The 24352-nt window shown below is 33.0% G+C and overlaps 4 protein-coding genes across 8 annotated transcripts in view; 2 read left to right on the top strand and 2 right to left on the bottom strand.

Moving 5' to 3' along the window:
* The window catches only part of LOC125823765 (small ubiquitin-related modifier 1-like), a 498077-nt gene that overhangs the window by 384321 nt on the left and 89404 nt on the right, over positions 1-24352 (top strand). The window lies entirely within an intron of this gene.
* Positions 1512-4567, bottom strand: LOC125823583 (transcription factor MYB101-like). Its single transcript, XM_049502938.1, has 4 exons — positions 4223-4567; positions 3082-3631; positions 2649-2990; positions 1512-1712 (listed from the first exon to the last, which is right to left on the bottom strand). Exons 1-4 carry the CDS (start codon positions 4565-4567, stop codon positions 1525-1527), a joined length of 1425 nt encoding a protein of 474 aa, XP_049358895.1. The 3' UTR covers positions 1512-1524.
* On the bottom strand, positions 6315-12742 carry LOC125823718 (recQ-mediated genome instability protein 1). 2 transcript variants are annotated; one of them, XM_049503088.1, is made up of 8 exons: positions 12245-12742; positions 10693-10863; positions 10393-10538; positions 9738-9871; positions 7861-8444; positions 7211-7321; positions 7015-7143; positions 6315-6636 (listed from the first exon to the last, which is right to left on the bottom strand). In XM_049503088.1, exons 1-8 carry the CDS (start codon positions 12725-12727, stop codon positions 6466-6468), a joined length of 1929 nt encoding a protein of 642 aa, XP_049359045.1. In that variant the 5' UTR covers positions 12728-12742; the 3' UTR covers positions 6315-6465. The 2 variants fall into 2 exon arrangements, with proteins under 2 accessions (XP_049359045.1, XP_049359046.1); XM_049503089.1 differs by having other exon boundaries at positions 6390-6636; positions 7015-7134.
* LOC125823750 (uncharacterized) lies at positions 18845-24183 on the top strand. The gene is made up of 2 exons (XM_049503132.1): positions 18845-19396; positions 23595-24183. Exons 1-2 carry the CDS (start codon positions 19111-19113, stop codon positions 23966-23968), a joined length of 660 nt encoding a protein of 219 aa, XP_049359089.1. The 5' UTR covers positions 18845-19110; the 3' UTR covers positions 23969-24183.

Raw genomic sequence — 24352 nt, 5'->3', positions numbered from 1 at the left:
GTTAGGGACAAACATTGATCCAACTCTTGGTACACCTTTCATATTTTGTCATTCTATGATAATTTTTATATAATCGAGTAGATAAGTACACATCAAATTACTAACGACATCATGACTTTTTATAAATACACATTTTATTATATACTATGTGTTTCAATTCTTTTATTTTCTATTGCAAAGTAAAATCTCCGATGTAATGTTATATAATCAACTTAATTTTTTTTCTCAAGATACTTTTTACGTTTTCTTCTTTTTATGATCGGCAATGTTAAGCGGAAATTAAAGTTTGAAAACATCTTTCTAGCAATTTTCTGAATAGACAACATCACGATCGTGACTTGATTTGTATTTTTTTATACACTTTTTATTGAAAAATAGTCAATTAACGACGTCAATTATTTAAAAAATATATTCAATTTTGCGCGAAGCGCGGATAAGTACACTAGTTAGTAATATAAAAGTAATTATTTAGACGTTAGAATTTTGACTCTTTCATCTTGATTGAAATTTCATTCTCTGTGTAATTAGTTAATTAATGAAGAAAATTGCTTGTATTTTCTTTCGACTATCTCCACATGTTTAAGGTGTTAAGCATGGTATAATTGGGAATTTTTTTAAAAATTCGAATCATAATTCTCTGTATATCTATTATATGATTATATGTAAGTCAAAAGCGATTAAACTATGATTATCTATTTATTATATCGATCGTGAAAAATTCAAATTCAAATTCAACGTAAAAATATTGAACGATATCGAATTACTCTACTATATTATTTTAAAAACCAAAAACCTAAATTATCAAACAAAATTTTTAATACCGTAACATATCGTACCATGTCCACCTCTACAATCTACTAGGAACCATCCTAGAATCGCCATTATTAGTGGTAATAATTTTCGGAGCTTTTTGTAGCAAGTTTAGTCATCACAAAAAATTGATTTGTGATGACTAAACTTGCTGCAAAAAAGCTAATTACTTGTCTTAATATTCATGTTATTAACTTTACTTATTATAGATAATTATCTTACAAATTACCCAATAGTATAAAAATTATCGATTTATAAAAGTTAAACACATCTTAAAATTAGGCATATAACTCAAACAACAAGTTTATTTGTTTCATCACAACAAATAAAGCCAAGACAATTGATCAATGACCAATTATCATTAATCAGTCTAAATATTAACCTAAAGCAAAAGAAAATTAAAAAAATTAACAACTTGCAATCTTTGCTATTTACTTAATGGCAAATTTATGAATATAAATAAATGTCTTTACTACTTTTAATTAACTAAAACAAAAGGCATGTTAATCCAACAACATGCTCCAATTTCCTATTCTTGATAATCCTCAAAGAGACGGATCTAGCTTGTAACTTACGGGTTCACGTGTACCCTACACACAGATCTCGTCTATGTATTAAGAATTTTTCTAAACATCTATAACTATTTGACTAATTATTATATTTGAAATTGTTGTATAAAAAACTGATAAACTTCAAATCTGCGATTTTGAGTCTTCATGAACTTGATTTTGAGGACAATTGAATTTGGTCACATTCAAAAGATTGACCATTGGATGTATTTTGTTGATCATCACACCAATCAGGAACAGGTACACCAAGTGGAAAATTATCAAGAAATCTCATAATATCATCATCCACTTGATTACCCATATTCTCTAATGAGGCTTCCTTTGTTGTTATCCCTATATATATAAGAAAAAAACATTAATACAAAGTTATTCAATTTCTAAAATGAATTAAATATAAGAAAATAAAATTAATATTACTACACTATTTTATTTTATTAAAAAAAAAGAAAAAATAATTAGCAACAGACAAATTATGTAACTTTATTTAGCAACAAATTATCAAAAAAAAAACTATGTTAACTACTAGCAACTAAGCAACAAATTAACGACAGAGTTTATAGCTAATTCTAACTTTTCTTGTGTGTTAGGAGATAAGTTATATACAATGGTAAGTAATTTTACTTCAAGTCTCATTTAGCAAGTTATAATATATAGTAGGTTACTTACCATTTACAATAGGTTACAAATAAATTCTTATAAATAAAGTTACCTTCAATACACTTTAATATTATCTAATTAAATAAATAATTTTAACATCGTTAATCTATAGAACTTAATTAAACTCATAAGTTATAAAAAAAATACTAAACATATTAAGTAAGTTTACATAAGTTAATATATATCATAGCTTAAGATAACCTAACTAGGACAATGGGTAACTTTCTGCATTATTATTCTTAATTTGACAATTTACAATACTAAAAATGTGAAATATTGAAAAGTATTTTTGAAATTTTTTATCGTCAATAATAGTAGTTGAACCAGAAATTTATATAAGGAAATTCAAAAAAATTCTAGAATGTTAGTTGTAATTAGAACGTACGACCTAAATCAATTTTGAATCCCCTTTATCACTATATTTGAATTTTTCTTCATGTCAAAGAAATTCAACAGATCAGATATAACCAAAAAAGATCATATATATTTACTCTATTTGCACAATGTAATTTTTCGACAAGCTAAATTTCAATTAGAGCTCTATCGTAATTTTCCATTTTTTCATGTGTATATAAGTTAAATTCGATTTAAAATTAATGGAGAATTTATTACCTGAGGATGAATTGGGAGAACTTGAATCTTCAGAATGTTTATGAGCAAAATTATATGTTGATTCTTCAGTTAAAATTGCATCTGCTGCTTCTTCTGTTAATCCATATTCTTCCCAAACTAATTTCCCTTTATTATTATCTTCATTTTCATTAATTGGACAATTTTCCTCAATTTTTTCACCTCTTGTTAAAGTATGAGATTCCTCCAATAAATCTTCTAATAATCCACTATTTCCTCGCGATAATCCATGATTAACCGTGTAATTATTATCAGCATGATCACTTAATGTACTTGTATTTCTAGGCACAGACGATTGGACTGAACGATGCTCTATGCCCATACCTGTTGGTGAAAATACAAGTACAATTGAGAAAATATGAAATGAATTAACAAATATGAACAAATTAAATTTATTTGGCTAAGGCACGCATACCTAAGATTAAACCATTAGGGTTTGAGGAAATCGCGGTATAAGGTCTAGTAGTTGTGGTGAAATTTGGATAGGTATGTTGAAGTGGTGGGACCGGCATTGAACTAGAATAACCTTGACTAAAATTATTAGGCACGGGTGCTACCATTGAAGAAAGTTGTGAATTCTTCATCGATGATGCTAATGTTAGAGAGAGGCTAACGCGAGGGTCGCGAAAAAACTTGACTTGGTTGTTGATATTATTTGTGTTTGTGAGAAATGGAGAACTAGGATTATTGTTGAATTGGTATTGATGTGGAATAATGTTTCTACTAGGTTTCATTGTTGAAGGATTGAAGATATCTAAAAGGGAAAGAGGGGAATTATTGTTGTAATTGGAGTTTTGATGATTATCAAATGGTGAAGGGATATTAGTACTATGTTGTTGATTTTGGTCTTGTTGGTAATTTTGTGGTTGTATGTCTTGAGGGTATATTGGTAATCCGGCTCTTTGTCTTCTCTTTAGCCTCGTGTTCCAATAATTCTTGATCTCATTGTCTGTTCTACCAGGAAGCTGTGTATGTTGAATAAGAATAAAAAGAAATAATTAGTACATTTGACATTAATTAGTACAAAAAGAGTTGATGAAACACAATTCTAGTGATGTTGACGTAGACAGATTCAAGATTTTAAAAGTTTAAAGATTTTTGGATCAAAATCGATTTTGCATATATTTTGGTGGTAACTATAGCTTATTTACTAGAACCACACAATATCATATAGATATGTACGTAGATGTGTGACAATATTTGAAATCTATTGATCCGACTAATTCAGATTTACGCTGAATCAATCGATTGATGATGAAGAATGAGAAGGACTTTTTTCAAATAATCTGAGTTAGTCACAAATTGTGTCGGAAAAAGGAGATGAGAATCAAGATTTTGAATCGATGAATTCAGCTCGTTATATATAACCAATCTTTTCACACATATATAGTCTAACACAAATTGTATTTAAAAAAGAGATGAAGAATTAGAACCAAGATTTTGAATCATGAATTCTGCTTTTTATATAGGTGTTAATTAATGTTTAGATCGCATTCATAAGAAAATGATGAGCCAAAAAATCGTATTAATTCTTATCGAAGAATAAATAAACAAACCTGAGCAGCCATACGAGCCCATTTGTTTCCAAGTTTTGCATGAAGTTCCACAATAAGCCTTTCTTCCTCTAAAGAAAATGCACCTTTTTTTAGATGAGGCCTCAAATGATTCGCCCATCTTAACCTACAACTCTTCCCACATCTCATTAAACCCGAATTCCTTTGAACCGCGTTCCAATTCCCTTCTCCGTGTTTCTTCACATACTCCATCAAAATCGCATCTTCCGTTGTTGTCCATGGACCTTTTTTTAACTGTCTTGCCCCTAGTCCTCCTCCACCTCCATTATGATTTCTCGATATTGATGTCCCGTTGTTTTTATTCACTCCTCCTCCACTTGGGGCCATCAAGTTTTCAAATATTCCTACAAATTAAAAAAAAAAAAAGGAATTTAAATTAGTAAGAAATAATATAAGTGTTTCAAAGTTTGCATGTCAAGATTACCTTTTACAGAGATAGAAAGCGAAACATAACAATTAATAATAATTAACAATATGCATCATTACAAAATAAGAGATTCATATCGATCAACTCCCTTAGTACTATTCATAACTTGTCTAACAAAAATAATTCTTAATTTGTCTATCTCAACAAGTGTCAATAACAAACATTGGAGGAACTATTTGATTCGAATTATTGTTATCGTGATTCAAGATATAAACTTTTTGTATAAAAAGAGATAACTCACAATTTTTTTAAGGGGGTTTTCTTTCTTTTATATCCTCAATGATCAATATGGGTTGAAAAATAAGCTCCAAAAACTCTTCTTTTTTTATTGTTCTTGTATAGACAAAGGAGATTAGTTTTTTCAAGAAGCTAGAGAGAGAAAGTAAGAGATTTGAAAGTGTGGAAATGAGAAAAAAGTTATGAAAATGAAGAGAGAAGTGAGAGAGTTTAGAAAGGAATAGTTGGCAACAAATATTTATAGGACTTGCCTTTTATTTCGTAGCGACTTGTAAGCTCTATGCTTCAATTATTATTTTTTTGGGGGGGTTTCTTTGTCCACACTTTTTCTTCTCTTTCTATAATTCATGCTTTTCATCACTTCCCTCAATTTGCAAAAGTATTTATTTTTATTTCGTTTTGATTTATTCGAACTTATTTAATTGAGCATAAAAAAAAAATTAAAAAAAATGATTTTTTTTTATTAGTTTTAAATGTGATATGATATTTATATGATTATTAGACTTTTAGACATGTTATAACATGATTGACTAGACGAATATTTTTACTATTAAGGGAAAAATGGAAAGCTTAAATTGAATTTAACTTGTGAACGTAACTATTTCACGAGATATTTGTTATTTATCACAAACATAAGTACTGAAGTAACAACGTAAATTTATATATTTGTAAACTACGTAAAAAATACTATAAGTCAAAATAATTGGCAATTCAATATAAAAAACTTACGATTAAAAATAGACTTGTTTGAATCTCAAAATCCGAAAAGTCTCACATAAATTGGGACGGAGAGAGTATCATTTATTCATCTATTTCAATTTGTTTTTCCTATTTTGACTTGACATGGAATGGAAAATGTATTACTCCTATATGATTTAATGGAATCAAAAAGTTATCGAAAAGGGATATACATTCTTTGTTTAACAAACTAAAAAGGAAAGTTAGACAAACAAATTAAAACGTAAAGAGTATATTATTACTCCTAGTAGAATGAAAACATTCGACACGTCTCAAAATGGAAAATGTAACATATATTAAAATTGGACTGGAAGAAGTAATAAATGTATTGTACAATGGACATTATAATTCAATTAAGGATTTCAAAATTACATTGTTTAAGATAAAAGAAGAATAGCTACACGATCAAATTGAAAGTAATTATCAAGAAAAGGGAAGGGAAAAAAAGGAACTAAATATATCAAATAGACTTCAAAATCTATGTTCGAAAAGAATTTCTAGTTAATATATAGTAATTCAAATTCTTAAATCTTCTTGAGATAAAAGACGAATAACAGAAAACAAAATGAATCTAGCTAATTGACCTTATATGTACATTGTAATTTTCCGAGGAAGAAGGTTAGGTTGGACCCCCCCTCATACACCCTGGCTACGCAATTTGAGAAGTCATTTCATTGTTTGGATCAAAGGTGAATTATTTCTGCATTTACGCTATTGCTTCTGAGGGTGTCATTCCATGCAACAACTTTCTGAATTGACCAATGTCCTGTGTAACTCACCTTGCTCTCGTGGTTTTGAATCTCTCCAGAGAACGAACGAGACATCAAGGGGATAAATTGATGGTTTCTGGGTGATGAAGATGATGTTGTCGCGGAGAAGTAGAAGGTTTTAGTCTTTTGAGAAGCAACCATGCATCAGAGGCAGAACACCCCTGGTTCATTTCAGTAGCAACTGGAATTGGAGATTCTTCATTCAAATGAACAAGCATTGTTCCCTGCAAGACACATTGCCCAAGACATTTTCATGCACAGAGCATATTTTTGAAGTACTAATTTTACGAGATCATAATCCTTCAGCAGGTAATAGCTTTAACGTCAGCAACAATCGAGTTATTATTAATCATAGAAATAATCATTTGTATTCTATTATTTTTCATGATTCATGTAATGATTAATGAAAGGATCAATAATTTGGGGTTGACACGGTTTATTAATCAAATACATGCAGTCATGCCATTAAGATCTATCCCTGGACGCATATTTTTCACTTGGAGAGATGTAGTTGCACTGATCCAACAAACAAATATGAACTTAGAAGATTCATGTGGAGTTTTCTATCAACAAAATTCCCTTCATGGATAGCAGTGAAATACCTCAAAATTAATCAAGAATTTCTGGAAACATTTCAGTGTCTCCTTCGTGTCACTGACTCGTTTGCTATCTGAAGAACTAAGAGCAGCATTTACCTCTGCAGGAGAAAAGCCTATTTTTTTCTGCACAAGCTGAAGCAGACAAAAGTTAAACAATAACCAGATTCTGACAGTCAGGGTCCAGTCTTCAATAACTTACAGCATGATCTATAAGGATCTCAGAGATTAGGCTGCCATCATCAACATAAACTCGAAGCTCGTATTTACTACTCTGTTTATACTGAAAGCCCTTCACACCAGTAAGAAAGCACTGCAGATTTAAGGCAGATATCAGTTTCTTATTAACATGATAGATAATTCTACCCCGTAATCCCAACTTTTTGCACTAAAAACAAAAACAATAGAGTTCACTGTTTTGTATTGTGAATGACAAAACACGATATTAAAATAATCTTAATTGCAATGGCTAATTACCAACTCTAAATGCACAAAAGTCAAGACAAGGCACAATGATAGCAAATGAACCAGATATGCATAAAAGTTCGCTGCTAGGAAGAGGCATGCCAGTAATGGGGTTTTTCTTGATAGATTGCAATTTGCCATTGGCTTAAGAAAAACTCCATTCCTACTTAAGCAATTTGCCATTGGAATTTCAGTCTTGTATCTTCATTAGATTAATTTATAGAGATTATTCTGCTTGCCAGTATCTCCAATTGACCCATACAAATTACAGCCAAGTGGAAAGAAGACCCAATTACTAAGGCCTAAGGGTAAGATAGAGGGGACACAGTGAATTCTCTATATGGCAGCATCAGAGAAGTTGGTATCACGAGGGAGAGAAAAAGTTACCTTAATTTTTCCTGTAACAGTGGAAGCCCTGCCATTCATACCAGCCTGCTTAGCTGACAGACTAGCTAAGTAAGTGAAAGGGTTTTCCTTCCCTCCAGAAAGTATATATGGATGGTCCAATTCATCAACCAAATCAATTTCATCAATGTCAATTGCTGCAGTAGACAATGTATCTGGTGTTACATCTTCATTATGGACACTACCGCCAGAGACACGGACACTTCCTCTGCTCCTGCTACTGGCAGGTGTGGCAGGGTCACTTCTAACATCTGACAGAAGTTCCTCCACTTCCATGGAGTAAGAAGATGAAAGGACAGGGTCATTATGTTCCCTTCTAATTGGAACATCAATGCCTTCGGTGGTCATGTCAGCCATATGGATATCCTCTGCATGACTAGCTGCATCAGATGAAAAGGTAGGCCCAGTAACCTTCCTATTGAATGGGACAGAAACAGCTGGAGTAGATGGAAAATTAGATTGAGCCTCTCTTCTATAAACAGGAGTGGTGAATGTCGTAGAAGATGGTAGCCCAGATGTAATGGGATGAATTTCTTCAGTTGCAGAAGTAGCAATACCAGATGTTCCTGCACCCCAAAGAGAGATTAAAAGATAGATCGTCTGTTATTACAGTACATGTCCCATGAGTGATAAGTGGAAAAGGTAAACCCCCTTTCCCCTTGTCCGGCATATTTCACACACCTTTTTTTTTTTTATAAAGTTCCTTGTGCACCTTGAACTGGAAAACAATTAATCTATAGAATCAAATCATATCATGTGTTACTTTCTCCTACAACATCCATTGAGCAACAAGCAAGGTGTATCTACAGAGACACCTACAGACCCCGACGCCTCAAACACACCCCTCCCCCCAAAAAACATACAAACATATTTAATAATGAGTAAAGTCTCACCTAAAGGATTTTTCTAGATACAAGCAACACCCAGATTCTTTTCTGTTTTTCCTTTTGGATGTAGGAAATAAAATTACACGGCCTTAGTTTGTTTAGGTTATCAACAAAGATAAATAAAAACCAATTAATAACAATAGAGATTTGTCCATGTGAATAGGACAAGTGAAACAGAAACAAATCAATCAATCAATCAACTATGATCCATCCAAATTAACCAGGTCAGCTGTATCAATCATATATCCACAGTGCTAACAAGAATAGTCCAGCTCAAGAAATTAACAACTTTAACACTGGGAGACAGCACTGAAGAGGATATAATAGGGTATGTGGCAAATTTGCTCAAAGAATCAAGAGAAACTGCCTTGTGACACATATGGCAAATATCCTGATAACCTTTGTTGTCAAAATTGTTTATCTTTGGTTGTGAACATGACAAAACCTGGGTCGGCAAATAGCTAGTAACATCATTAGCAAATACATAGAATCCATTCTTCTGGGATCCATTCCTTTTGTCAAACAGGTAGACCGCTACCAATCTTTAATTAATAAACATGTGGTCCAACGAACAAGGCCAGGGACATCACCGTTCACCACAAGATGATACAAGAGGCTATATCTAGAACTTATTCCAATTTAAATATGTAAACCAATCTTTCATCTTGTAGCACTACCTTAGCCATATCACTATGGAATAAATGTTCAGCAAACTAACACTCAAACTATAGTAAGAAACCCTAAAACAACACAAGCTTGTGCGGAGAGAAGCCATCAAAAGGGAGCAATCTGACAAAATATCAGCTACTCTCTCATACTAAAAGTCAGAAGACCAGCCTAACCATATAAGCCAAAGTAGCACACATAAATTGTTTTTCACATTGAAAGCAACGCCAAAAACAAATGAACATGCAGTACATATACAGATATCCTAGACTAATTGCAAAGAAGATCTTTAGGGTGTCAAAGTACCTCGTTCATGAACCTGAAAATGCATACTTTGTCTTGAGGAAGTATCAGAGTGCTCTGGAACAGTAACACCTTCTCGTGGCCATGCAGCACCAGTAGCTCTAGTTGCCAAAGGAGGAACCACTCCAGACCTTGTTCTGGCATTGGGCATAGACGAAGTAACTAAATCACCAAAAGTGATGAGGTTGTTTCTAGCATAACACTAATAAATCATGACAATACGCTTTATTCACTCATTTGTAAACCAAAGCCTATAACTGAGCAACAGATATTAAGTCTTCACTAGAAGGTCAAAAAACAAAATGGACGAGGAAGGGGGAGGACAAAGTACTACTTTGCTAAGATTCAGAGAAACAGCTCTTAACGTTAACCTTTAAGTTAGGACCATCAGAATATCTATTTGACCCTTAAAAATACCCCCTGAAGAGACTTAAACATCAACTACTACACCATAATCCATGTTAGTTGGGGTTAACTATTAGAATCCTCATTTAATTATATTCCAATATCCAGTCAGTTAGGGTCCTCTAATGCTAGCACTGACCATCAACCTCTGCGATTCAAGTGACTACAACACTTGTATAAGGCATGTACAAACAATATCAGAATTTGGTAATTAGGTCCAGACAGTAAATGTTTTCTTGGTCCTTCGTCATACCTTTTCCCCCTTGGTGGCTTATTTATCTCATTAACTAGCCGCTTCCTTGCTTCTTCTAACTCTTCCACCATCCCACCCAGAACTTCAATAACTTCAGGGACCAACATCAGAATTCCATGCCTAACATGAACATTACAGATAGCAACCTGGAAAATGCAGCAGCAATCTATATGAATATGGAAAAAGTTTTGTGACAAATACTATTCTTATCAATTCTCATCTTGTAAATAAGACTTTAAAAGCTACTTGACAAACTAATAAACAACATGGTAATTGCTAATTGGTACTCCTTAAATATACCTTCAGTCCAGAAGGAGCCAGAACATCGAGATCTTTTATAGGCCTGTACTCCATCCCAAACACTCGCTGAATGCCATCAGTCATGGACAATTTCAGACACCTCTTTATTCCAGCAGCTGCTTTCTGATACCTATCTCGAAGAGGACAACTAATATTCACAATTTCATCTACCTTGAGGGAGAAGGGGATGAAACACTCGAATAGTCAGAGTCACATTAAAGGTATAGGTTGACCAAATTTAAGGAAGCTTCTGGTACATTAAAGCTAATTGCAAGAAGTGTCATATTTAACTACCAACCTTTCCAAAATGGTTTCAGTAAACAACTGTTATGAAAGAAATTAAGCAAATCAACTTTGATTTTCAAACCCAAGAACATGAATGAGCCTCTTCTCACCGATTGCCTTTTACTTATTTTTCGAGGGGATAGATCAACATTTTTTAATAAATTTGGAACTTTTCTGTTGACTAACTGCTTGCAGAAAGTAATGAAGTTTTCTTGATCACTCCACAACTTTCTGATTTGGCACTTAAGTTTTAATGTTACAAAGAAGAAACTATACTCTGTTTCAAATAAATAAGAGGAGAAAAAGGAGAAAACAATAGAAGCTCTTTAATACCAAAACTAACTGATGTCTGTTTCCAACTTCTTTCTCAGCAAACCCAATTCCTGAAATGCCTTCCCAAATAGTTCTAAGAAGTTCACCAAATTATGAGCTACTTTCATCAACAAGAAAATAATATAAGCTACTCATCCATGTGAATATTGAGCTTTCTTTAAGAAATTTCTTCCTCAAAACATAACAAAACTATAATATATAAATTCTCCTCAATGCACATTTAAAGATGCCCCGTCCTTTTTGGTTACCCATATTAGATATTGTCTTCCATCCAGCTTTATATTGTGATAAACCAATGTATTAGATAACTAAATAAGTTATTGAAGTCAAGATTCACATAGGTACTTCCATTATAAAGAAATGCAACTAAAAAGATTCATATAGTTACTTCAAACAAAACTTAACTAAGATGTCAAGTCATAGCCTTTCATTTACAAACATGAAAGTCGAACTAATTCAATTTATAAAAGACAAATTAACAAACAACTTCGGCTTTTTTAGTATCACCAATGTGTTTTGCAAATGTACTACACCCCAGCAAGTTGCTCCATGGTAACTCACCGATTTCAAAGCACTAAAACAACCTCCATGCAAAAATGCAAGAGAAAGACTACGTACTGTATATTCATGTAGGAGGAGAAATTATCAAACATCTAGCACTAGTGCCCTCAAGAGTAAGTGATAATAGCATGGCACTTTGGATTCCGTGTAAATAACTTTTGTATTGTTTCCCTCCCTAAAATTTTAGATTTTGCATCAAGAGAGCTGTATGAGATGAGGGGTATTCCCAATTTTCCTTACTTCCACTCTCCCCTACCCTGTACTAGCTGGGGAGCACCTCATCGCCGATAAAGCTTTACTTTTTTTTTAACAAAATTACATATTGAACCCACAACAGCGATAAACTTCATCAGCATTTAGATTTTCACTATACCTGAAGAACAAAGGGTCCTTTAAGATCAACCAAATGCAGCTTGTGCACGTCCCTTGGAAGCATTCCTGCACCACAAAAATTCATATCCGAGTACAAAAACTGCTCGAAACAAAGTTTTGCCTTCGTCGTATCATCCAATCCAGAACACCCTCCTACTACTGATCCTTCAAGTCCTCTAACACATGATTCTAACCATTCCCTCCGCAATCTTAGCCCTAATCCTTCCAATACCCGACCAATACCACAATCCGCAGCTCGGATAACTTCAGAAACGTCGACGTTTGGCTCATGATTAGGTGTAGGGTTTTGGATGGGAGAATTTAGGGTTACTGATTCGAAGTTAGTGGACGATTCTAGAATCTCCATTTCTATGTTGTTAGGATTTTCATTTTCTTCATTGCCGCCAGCGAGTTGCTGAGGTTCGTCGTCGCCGTCGTCTTCTTCGTCGGAGGAACAGATGATTTGGTGGCGTCTTCTGCTCATTGTTTTCCCTGAAAAAATTTCCCTCCAAATTTTTTTGTTTGGGTTTTTTTTTCAATTTATGTTGGAGGAGGGAAGCAATTTGGGCTGATTAGTGGGCTTTGGTAGTCTAGGGCCAGGTTTGTTTCCGAGACATCTGATTTGATCGATTTATGCGAATGTCCCTTTTATAGCTCGAAACTTATGTCAGACAAATTATAGCATCCGCTTGACCCGTGCATAAATTTTCAAATCTTTATTTTAAAACCACACTTAAAAAGTTTAAGGGTAAGGATTCAAATGATTTTTCGAGAAAGGTCTTAGGTATCTCGAAAAATCTGGTGATAACCTGAAATAGTGACTCAAATTTAGTGTGATTCCTTAGTGGTTAATCAAGTGTGTCGATTTTGAGTAGTTACTTTGATTGGGTATAAGACATGGTAAACTTGATTATCTTGAATATGATAAAATTTGATATAGAATAGTCATGTCATAATTTTTGAACAATTTTAACCAACTCCATCCCCTCATATTTAAAATCCTTCTCATTAAAAGTTAAGTATAAAATTTTACGTCGAGTGAAATCAAAAGTTCAAAATCAACTATGAACTACCTATAAGGATATTCTTTTAAATCACCTTGTTTTGGCGACCATTTGGATTTTATATAAAAAAAATTGAAATTGGCAAATATAAACCTTGGAAATGTATCTTTTTTAACAGGTTAAACTCAAATCTAATATCTAATCGTATACTATTTAAATTTATAAATAAAATATTAAATTTTTATCTAGTATTTGTTATAACTTACTAAAATTTAAATCATGGTCTCACATTTTCTCTTAAAATTTTCATTTTAATTGAAAGTATGATTAGACCGTGCTCTCAAAATTTCATAAATTGAGTTGAAAATAAAAATATGATCATTTATAAATGATAAAAAAAATCTTTAACGTATTACATATTTGATTAAAAATACTTTCTTTTCACGTATTGCAACAAGCTTGCCTTTCTTTCATCTATTGAATAAAAAATATTTTTAGCACAATATAAATGACTCAAAAATATCTCACTCCACTTATTGAAACAAATTTACTCCTAAAGTTATTTTTATGCTTAAAAGTGTCATTTCATTAACAAAAAATATATATAGCCCATTCATCTATTTTTACTTATCTATGATTGATTTGGCACACTCCTTAAAGAGCAATGAATAGAATGACAATTATACTATATCACTCTTTTAAATATAAAAATTCATGATTAGAAATATTAAGTGATAAAAATCGCTTGATTTCTCAAATTGAATAATAAAAATAATGTTTTTTTAAATATAATGAACAAATAAAAATAAATACAAAAAGTAATTAAATATTGGAGTCAGCATTACTTAATAATTATTCCAATTAACTTTTTGAAAAGAATTAGGTCATACAGTCTGTAAGGTCCCTCTATGACTCACTTTTCATGATAAAAATGAGAGGGGGAAAAACAAAAGGGGAATTAACATATGCATGATATTTTAGGTAGGCTTGATATTTAAAATAAATTTAAATTATATACATCGTTATTGTAAGATATCTTTATCTTATTAGATTATTCAGAAAATATTTATAAATACACATATATAATTTATAATTATAAAAAATAAACAATTTACCAATTCTAATAAAAAAAATTATCAGTATAAAAATTTCTTACACCAACGATGTATAACTTAAAACCTTACATAAAGTGCAAATGGAGGAGTGACCAGATTCAATGAACCTATAAAAAGGTATTACTTGTCCTAATATTAATCAATTCATTTTCAAGTTGAAGGTGCTATAAATAAAGCTATATATATGTGTGTGTGTCAATATTGATTATTCCAAAAATGTTTAATTCTCCAATTGCCAACAATAAGCTATTTCAGGTATTTTTTCCTCAGTCTCTTTTATTTATTTAAAAATACTAATTGTTGGGTGTTTATCTAATCAATATACATGATATTTGGTTGATCACTAGGATTTAGTTTCTCTAATAATTAATCTTCACAATTATGTTCTTTCTCTTCTCTAGAAATTCTATGCTTATTATTCAGTGATGGAGTTAAGATTTTCATTAAGAAAAATTAAATTATAAAGAAATAATCTCTAAAGCTTTTTTTTTTTTTTTTTGTCCAAACATATGTTGTTTATTTTCTTGATTTTTTTACAAAATGTAGTTGGTGTTACAATGATAACATTATATATATTGACTGAATTTTAAATTTTGAATTTTGAATTTGTCTTAATGATCGTAGAATATCTAACATGAAATCTTCCTCTCCTTGTAGGAAATCGTGTTTACTTTAGAAGATCATGAAGCCCAAGTTTTTCTTCTTCTTTACAATCTGCAAGAATGATCAAAGAAATTAAGCATGGATTATAGTGTTCAAAAGTTTATGCCCTTATTTATGTCATTTTTATGGAAATTAGGCAAGTTAAATCATCCAATCAAATAAAATTAAAGATTCTATTACTTAAACTCTTCAAGAATGTTGTACATCCGTGCCAAATTATCTAAAAAGTTATTATTTTTAGAGAATTTGACATACAAGCAACATTGGAAAAAAACTTTTGATTAAATGAGTTCCCTTATAAACTTCACTCTTATTGTTCTTGTGAGTTCTTATGCTTGTGTGTTACACATAAACATGTATTGGTGTTTATATACCAAAAGTTCATGAGAAGCATAATGTAATTTACTATTAAATTTTATGTATTGCATTGTGTAATATTTTTTTTTGTTTACGTGATAATTTGGGAAATTTTCGCTTATAGCCATTCAATAATAACTTAATTATGTTATATAGCTATAGTTTGTTAATTACGATTCGTAGCTACGTGTTGGAGGGAGGAGAGAGGCGAGCGAGTGAGGGCGAAGAGACAAATTGTATATGTATATCTGTCAAATAATTGTATATACATGATATATATATATATATATATATATATATATATATATATATATATATATATATGGCGAGTGAGACCGGGAGAGGGAGGAGAGATGCGAGCAAGATTGGGAGAGGGAGGAGATAGGCGAGTGAGAGAGGGCATAGAGTGGAGAGAGATGAACTGTATATGTATATCTGTAAGATAATTATATATATGTAACTGGTATACATATGTATTTGTATATATGGTGAGAGAGATTGGGAGAGGGAGAAGAAAGGCTAATTGTATTTGTATGTCTATCATATATGTATATGTATATGTATAATTTGTATTTGTTTATGTATAAATGAGGAGACATGCAAGAGAGAGAAGAGATATGACGTAATAACATCTAAAATTAAGCTTCGAGCTGTAATTAAGTCAAACTATAGTTATGTTAGCTAATTAACTAGTATATATTTACTTATCCGTGTAATTTTCCCTATTTTATTTTAGTACGTTAAAAAAGCTATGTGAATTGTAATAAAACACGTCCAATTTTTTGTTAGAGATGTCTTTGAGCCATACGTTTCACACAATATATATGGATTCGACTTTTAAAATATTTTTTTATATAATTATAATTTTTTTAAAACTTTAAAAACAATTTGGAATAATACTTCTATGTAACTTTTATTATATGAATTTTATTTTAGAAACTGTAAAACATCCTTCCAGAACTAGGAGCTAAATTCAACATATTAACTCTTTCAAAAATATATTATATTATATTTTAGGGAAAAGATCAAATATATTAATCAACCCTGTGAAATGGTCCAAATTTGTTATCCTTCAACAATAGTAGTTAAATATACATTTGTTATTATAATATTTGCCTAAATATGTCCAAATAAAATAATGACATAAGCTTTTCAATCCAACATTCACAAAAGAACATATAACAATTGTAAGACTGACTACCTTGATACCTTCAAGCACTTTTATCCCACATTGGTCATTAAAGCAAATATTTATAGTTAAAATTGTATACATGAAGTTTTAATGGAGGTGAAAAATTAATTGGATGGTGTACTTTCATTTTTTTAAATCTAGTTGGGATGATTTAAGGCTCAAAGATGGTTGATCTGAGCTTAGAGATAGAGACATTATTGTTGGAAGTTGTAGTATTTCAGATATACACCATAATTATACTTATAATATGTACTCTTTAGAGTGGGTTATCAATTCCATCACATAACGGTGTCTTAATACACATAGTTAAAAGAAAAAAAAATTAGGTCAATTTTTCAGTTTTTCGTGTGTGTTAGCCTATAAATATTTGAATGATATGAATTTCGATCGATTAACTAACACACACACAAAAAAAAGAGAAAATCGCCTAATCTTGTAGAGTGGTCCCTAAATGCTATAAAAAAAAAAAGTGTGAGTCTTGGTGAGGTTATAGGTATTGTTCTTCCAGATCATTACGGAGGATCCTATAAAGTTTTTTGCAAAAAAAGTTCTCGAAATCTATATCACCAAAAAATTCATGTACATCACGAAAAATGAGAAAATTGTCCGATTCATGTTGAGTGGCCCTTAAATGCTAAAAAAGTGATGTGAATCATGGTGATTCTATACGTATTGTTTCCTCAGGTCATTGCGGAGGATCCTGTAAAATATTTTGCATTTTTTTTTTCAAAAACCATATCACCAAAGTTTATTAACTAACGACCCATAAGAAAAATTAAGAAAATTGTCTAATTCTTGTTGAGTGGTCCCTAGATGCTAAAATAAATTACGTGAGCCGTGGTGAGACTATGCTTATTGTTCCTCTAGACCATTATGGAGGGTCTTTTAAGGATTTTGAAAAAAAAAGTTCCCAAAAATTATATCACCAAAAAATTCATTGACTAATACACACAAAAAACTTAGAAAATCGCATTCTACCTGATGAGTGACCCTTCAATGCTAAAAAATGGTATGAATCATGGTGAGGCTATACGTATTGTTTTCCGAAAGATCCTATAAAGATCTTGCAAAAAAAGTGCTCAAAAACCATATATATCACAAAAAAAAATTATTGACTAACACACATAGTTGAGAAAATAGGTCAACTCCTGTTGAGTGACCCCTAAATGCTATAATAATAGAGTGGATCATGGTCAGCTAGGTAATTACGGAGGGTCCTGTAATGATTTGGAAAACAAGTGCCCGAAAATTATATCATCAAAAAATTTATTGACTCACACACGAAAAACTGAGAAAATCGCCTAATTCATATTGAGTGACCCCTAAATGCTAAAAAATGGCATGAATCATGGTGAGACTATAATTATTGTTCCCTCAGGTCATTACAAATGATCCTGTAAAAGTACCGAAAAATCATATTACAAAAAAAATCATTGACTACAACACGAAAAATAGAGAAATCACTTAATCTTATTGAGTGGCCCCTAAATGTTAAAAAATGATGTGAATCATGGTGACACTATATGTATTTTTCACCAGGTCATTATAGAGGGCCCTGTAAATATTTTGGTAAAAAGTGTCTGAAACCATATCAACAAAAAATTCATTGACTAACACACATGAAAAAATCGAGAAAATTGCCTAATTTGGTTGACTGCCCCCTCCCCCCCCCCCCTCCCAAAAAAAAAAGCTAAAATAATGGTGTGGATCATGGTGAGACTATACGTAGTGTCTCCCTAGGTCATTACGAAGGATCATGTAAATGTTTCGAAAATAAAGTACCAAAAATAATATCATCAAAAATTCATTGACTAATACAAACAAAAATCTGAGAAAATCGCCTAATTCCTTTCGAGGGGCCCCTGAATTCTAAAAAATAGTATGTATCATGGTTTCACCATTTGTATTGTTCCCTTAGGTCATTACAGAGAGTGTTGTAAAGCTTTTGAAAAAAAAAAAGTATCCAAAAATCACATCACAAAAAAGTCATTGACTAAGGAAGACTCTTGAATATGCTATTAGTAGTGGATGGAAAGAATGTGAAAATTTTCTCCAATGCTAAGAATGTTGTCAATATGATCCAGAAATGAGTGCTACGTAATGAGAGATATAAATAACGTGTGAAGATATTTTGACACTCTCGAACATGTTTGATCATGTCAATTTTATATATATATTTAAATCTTTGAACAAAATGAAATATGTTTTCCAATATGAAATTTTGTTTTAAAATTACAAATTTTAGATTAAAAAAAAGAAAGAAAAAGGACAGGTCTTGCCGACGCTAGTCTTTTTCCATACAAGTCTTCTGCAGGCGTAAAGGCCGCGTGACACAAAAAACCAAGTGTATATACAGAATCAACACCATCTGTACACTGTATTCACCGTTTTTTCTGAAAAAAATCAACACCCTTTTCCACCAATAATCAAACTTTCTTGTACAAAAATCTTTCTTAACCAGTAAAGAAAAACCCCTTTTGGTGAAATTTTTGAATCACAGAAAAAAAAAAGGAGTTAATTTGGTGGTGTATTCAAAATGTTAGCTCAAGTTCAGCTTTTGTTCATGGTGGTGTTCTTGGAAATGGGGTTGATTTTGATGTTTCTGTTTAGAACCCCTTTGAGGAAACTGATAATTATGACTCTTGATCGTGTTAAAAGAGGCAGTGGACCGTTGATTGTTAAATCTGTAGCAGCTACTGTTCTTGTGATCATGATTTATACTGTTTATTCTATTAAGGAATTGCAGTCTCGTCCTGCTGATTCTGTAAATCCTACTGATCAAATCCTTCTTGCTCATCAAATTCTTGAAGCTTCTCTTATGGGTATGTTTCCTTTTTTGAAGTTTATTGGGTTGTTTGTGGAGTTTCTTCTTATGATTGGTTCATGGGTATGTTTCCTTTTTGCAAATTTTGAACCTTTTTTGGATTGTTTGGAGTTTTTTCTGATGATTACCGTATGTTCCTTTTTGCAAATTTTGAACCTTTTTTGGGTTGTTTGAAGAGTTTTTTTTCTGATGATTACTTCAGTCTTCATGGGTATGGGTGTGAGGGGTTGGATATGGGAGGTTATGGTTTCAGGAGAGGAAGAGGTCGACCGAAGAAGTATTGGGGGAGAGGTGATTAGACATGATATGCCACGGTTTCAACTTATCAAGGACATGATTTTATTAGATGGGAGGTTGTAGATGACATGGATTGACATAGAAGATTAGTAATTAATAGTGCATTGTCTCACTATCTGTCCATACTATAGTTGTAGTATTGCTTATGCAGTTTCTTACCTTCAATTTCTGATTACTTTGTCTATTTCGTGTTCTTTGATTATCATAAAATTTATTGTAGTTACTGCTCAGTAGGCTTTGTTATGATTTCGCTTCCTTTACTTCTTTTGGAATGCTTTGGACTGTTTTTTTTCTGAAGTCGAGGGTATATCGGAAACAACCTCTGTACTCCTGATGTAGGGGTAAGGTCCACATACACTTTACCCTCCCTAGACTCCACTTTGTGGTACTACACTAGGTATGTTCATGGGTATGTTTCTATTTGCGTTCTTTCGGTTATTTTGAGTTGTTTATAGAATTTCTTTTATGATCAATTCATGGGTATGTTTCTTTTTGCATCATTTTAAACATGTTTTGGGTTGTTTTCTGAATTCCCCTTTTATGGTTATTTTGAGCAGCAAAGTGAACTAGTTAGGATTGAGTGAGAGATGCTATGATTTAGTTAATTGGAGCATTCGGGTGTGTTTAGCAGAATTTCTGTTTGTGATCCCTTTGGTTACTTGTTCTCAAGTTCCATTCAAGTTCTAGTACAAAAGGGTAAAGAATTCAAGGGTGGATTTTATTTTTAGGCAGCAGGTGTCACTGGAATCGCTGTTGTTGACTTGAAACTGTATCTATAGTTGAACAATTTTAAAGAAATATTCCCTCTGTTTCAATTTGTTTGTCCTACATTCCTTTTTAGTCCGTTTCAAAAAGGATGTCTCTTTCCTTTTTTTTACAACTCTTTGATTCCAACTTTCCACTTGGCATGTTTACAAGATTAAAGGATTTTGATACATTTGACATATCCTTAATCTAAGACCTCAAGATTCATAAGTATTCTTTACTTTCTTTAACTCCTTGCCAAGTCAAAACAGGACAAACAGATTGAAACGGAGGGAGTATATGTTTATACTAAACTTCACTGCCACTGATGTAGATTGGGTGGAGCTTAAAGCAACAGAAAGGATAGGGGAATATGTAGTATCGATGATCAAAAATCTAGAATGCAGACCCAAGCATTAGGGGCTTGAATCTTTGCTGTAATCAATTAAATTATCCGAACTCAAGAAGAATGAGAGAAGTAGTAATAATAGAACCCAGGTAAGAATTCAATACCAAATTGATGCAAGCAAGTAATGAAGATTCGTTAGACTTGACTATAACATCGAAGAAAGTATTGACTAGATGAACACATCTGGAGTGATGTGTTCACCTCAATTGTTCTGCTGTTGCTTAAAAAAATTTCCAGTTGTGAAAATACCTGCGCTGGTTACATTAGCATCTCAAGCTTCTCTTCGTGATGACTATGAAATGCTTTTGATTAGATAGGATAACATCCACTTGGGATGCGATGGGTCTCTAAGCGAGCTGTTCTTCATTTGTTTTTTCTTCAAATTTTGAGCCTGTAACAAGTTAATTACTTCAAACATCATTCCAAGCTAATCTTCCATGAGTTCATAGGCCTAAATTAGCATTCTTTGGCTCCAAGCTCTCTTGTATTAAGACTTCCGCATGGAAACGTTCTGCCTCCCTGAAGTTTGCATCAGCCGCATAATAGTAGTGGGTCCACCAGTAATTTGCACCTGTTGATAAAATTAACCTGGTTTAGAGATTTCTTAAAGAAAAAAGTTATATATCTCTAGATGCGAACGTCTTAAAGACGGGCATGTTCTGTATCAAGCTCGTCAAGGGAACGTAGAGAGTTGCTGGAATGTGTCTCTCTTCAACTAAAACTGAACATACAGATTCTCTGATTGGAGAAATGACCCTTAAGGAGAAGATCTTATGAATGCTGGCTTAGAGAGTGTTAATGAGACAATTTAGCAAGAGGGGAGCCGAAAAAAAAAATACATTAGGACATCTAGTTTAATGGATCAGAATCAAGCCCAAGGGCTGACGAATCCATTGAAGATTTTTTGTGATTCTGCTCGCGAAGTTCATTTATTCACCTAATTAAGAGTAGGTGATTCTCTGAAGCTGCTATGCAATGCACTTCTTCAAGCAAGGTGTGACGCAGGAATTGTTAGAGAGATATTGAAATCATCTTTTTCTCCAGCATGGCATATGATAGTATAGAACATGAAAGAGTGTATATTTCCGACACCACCAGTTGTCTAAATATTGTTTCCACACTGCTGGTACGGTACTGTGTAAACCATGCTTCCCGATTTCTTCAAAATGTCAATGGGTGCGTGTCAGATTCTCCAAAAGTAGTGTGTTTTTGGAGAATCCGACACGGATGCGGCACTGAAAGTGAAGAGTCCCCGCAGCTTATTGTAAACCCCGCCCCCTCCATTTTTTTCTCTTTGATTTGATTACACAGGTTAAAACAGAGAAAAACTAGGGCACATGTATTGTTTTTGTCCCCCTAATACTGTAAAATATCATATTGGAGAGATTTGCATACAAGATGGAGGGAGTTCTATTCTTAACGGAGTCTAATATGTTTGTTTCTCAGCTCTTTCTTGTTGTCCACCTTTTCTCCACCCCTTTTGTCTTTTTGTGCGTCTCTTTTGTGAGCGATTGCTATGGACACTAGCCGCATGCTCATGACATGGAGAACTCTCGTGAAAGGTCTGCGTGATTGCAGTATATTTGGCCTGTAATTAGCTCGGCTTAAGGTAGTGAAGTAAGCCATTAGCTCAAATTCCACATCTAAATCTTTAGCTCGGCTAAGGAATCAAGCATCCAATCCCCAGTAATCTCTTGATATTCGAGGTTGTTGGGACAGATATCTAGCTTTAGTGGAGTTATCAGGCAAGTATAGGCGGATAAATGAAGGGCATTAAAAAAACACATGTACACAAGAAGTGTACCAAAAGTAGAAACCTTACAAAAGGATGTATTTTTCTACAGAAGTCGCCCAATCTCCTATTCTAGTTGGAATCTCGTGGGTGCATCTTCGTTTGGATCCGCGCATATGTGGAAGTCTTATCATCTGAGTAGAGAGTTGCCTAAAGATGAAAGTTATAGTGATGCACAGTTATTCACTGATTTTCTCTGTATAGCTTGCACTAATGATCAGTCTGTCACTCTGCCCATGACTAAATCAGCCCAGTCTGAGTGCTGGAAATGTTCTCACCTTTTTGTTTGTATGCTCATACATGCAGGGTATATGGCTTTAGGAATAGTATTAACCTTCACAGTTCACCCTGCAAGGCATTTATTGTATGACGCCATTTTGTGGTTATTAGAGCTGTAGGCTCTGTTACATGGATTCTTCTCTCTTTTTTTGCGTTGGCGTACCGTGTCGAATGGATGAGATGAGGGTGTGGATACTTCGTGCAGATTCTTCAATATTAGACCAAGAATTAGCAAAATTGTGGCACACCGGTTCCACCAATACTTGTACCCAATGTGAACCTGTAAACAAATTTGTGTAACATAGATTGTAGGGTCAGACATTGATGTATTCTAGCACTAGGGCCTCTGCTGAACCGCAAAATGCTCCCCCGTCCGCCATAAATTTGCATAAGATCGAAAGGCCCTCAAGCACCAGCCATAGGGAGTATGAGGAACAGATCTTCCAGTTCTGGATAAATAGTTGTGCCCTTTATTTTAGATCCTTAAATGCTTCAGATGTGATATATGTTATCCTTTTTGAATATATGATCTAATGATGACACAGTGCCTTGACATTTATTACATGCATAATTAAGTAGATATGGCTGGTAGAATTCAGATCCCATGGATTAATCATCATCTGTTTGAAGCAAATTTCTGCATAACGGGGTTCAAATGCTTTTAATTTCTTGCAGGATTCTCTCTATTCCTCGGACTGATGATTGACAGGCTACACCATTACATAAGGGAGCTTCGATTACTAAGGAAGACCATGGAGGCTGTGAAGAAGCAGGATCGCACATTGGACAACATCAAGAATGGCGAGGCTAGTACCTTAAGGGATGAAATCTCCTCCTTGAGGAACAAGATGAAGCAGCTGGAATCAGAAACCGAGGCAAAGGAAAAGGAGGTGCAATCTCAGAGAGCAAATTCTGATTCTCTCAAGGGTCAATCTGAAAAATTGCTGCTTGAATACGATCGGATCCTGGAAGAGAATCAGAATCTTCGAAGCCAATTGCAATCAGTTGACCAAACCGTGTCACATTCTGATAACAAAAAGAACACATAGGAAGGATACCATACATCTGTTTTCTGTCTATTATGAACTCTAATCGTTGTCTTGAGAATTTTGGTTCAAGAAGTGTGTTGTGTAAGCTTGTCTTTGTCATCTTTGATAGATTCTTGTAAAATGGTGTCTATATTTTATAATCTTAGATATCATTCACTGTGCTTGAAGCTGTGTTTGTGTTCTTGGAAAGTGATCATGTATCCAGGTTACACTTTTGTGGGAAGTTTTAAGTGGACATTCTGTTGAAATGATCGATAGTTGTCGACCATGGTAAATTGATGTGGTTTGGTTTGAACACCGAGTGTGAGTAAATTTTTTGAGAGTTCTGCATACATTGCGATGTCAACGACGTTGCAATGTATGATATCTTTTATAACAATATTA

Source organism: Solanum verrucosum, unplaced genomic scaffold (assembly GCF_900185275.1).
Source record: "Solanum verrucosum unplaced genomic scaffold, falcon-dt-bn FXZP01000093.1, whole genome shotgun sequence".
Lineage (NCBI taxonomy): Eukaryota > Viridiplantae > Streptophyta > Magnoliopsida > Solanales > Solanaceae > Solanum > Solanum verrucosum.
Note: the sequence above shows the minus strand (reverse complement) of the source record. Positions and strands in the feature narration are given on the sequence as shown.

Bases quoted from the DNA above. Each gene is read 5' to 3' on its own strand.
- LOC125823583 (XM_049502938.1), bottom strand. From the start codon at position 4,567: ATGGCCCCAAGTGGAGGAGGAGTGAATAAAAACAACGGGACATCAATA. The intron at 2,991-3,081 runs GTATGCGTGCCT...TTTCACCAACAG, and splicing joins CCCTAATGGTTTAATCTTAG to GTATGGGCATAGAGCATCGT. The intron at 1,713-2,648 runs GTAATAAATTCT...TTATATATATAG, and splicing joins TTCTCCCAATTCATCCTCAG to GGATAACAACAAAGGAAGCC.
- LOC125823718 (XM_049503088.1), bottom strand. From the start codon at position 12,727: ATGAGCAGAAGACGCCACCAAATCATCTGTTCCTCCGACGAAGAAGAC. The intron at 10,539-10,692 runs GTATATTTAAGG...TGCATTTTCCAG, and splicing joins TGGCTCCTTCTGGACTGAAG to GTTGCTATCTGTAATGTTCA. The intron at 7,322-7,860 runs GTAACTTTTTCT...TTAAATCTGCAG, and splicing joins CTGTTACAGGAAAAATTAAG to TGCTTTCTTACTGGTGTGAA.
- LOC125823750 (XM_049503132.1), top strand. From the start codon at position 19,111: ATGTTAGCTCAAGTTCAGCTTTTGTTCATGGTGGTGTTCTTGGAAATG. The intron at 19,397-23,594 runs GTATGTTTCCTT...AATTTCTTGCAG, and splicing joins TCTTGAAGCTTCTCTTATGG to GATTCTCTCTATTCCTCGGA.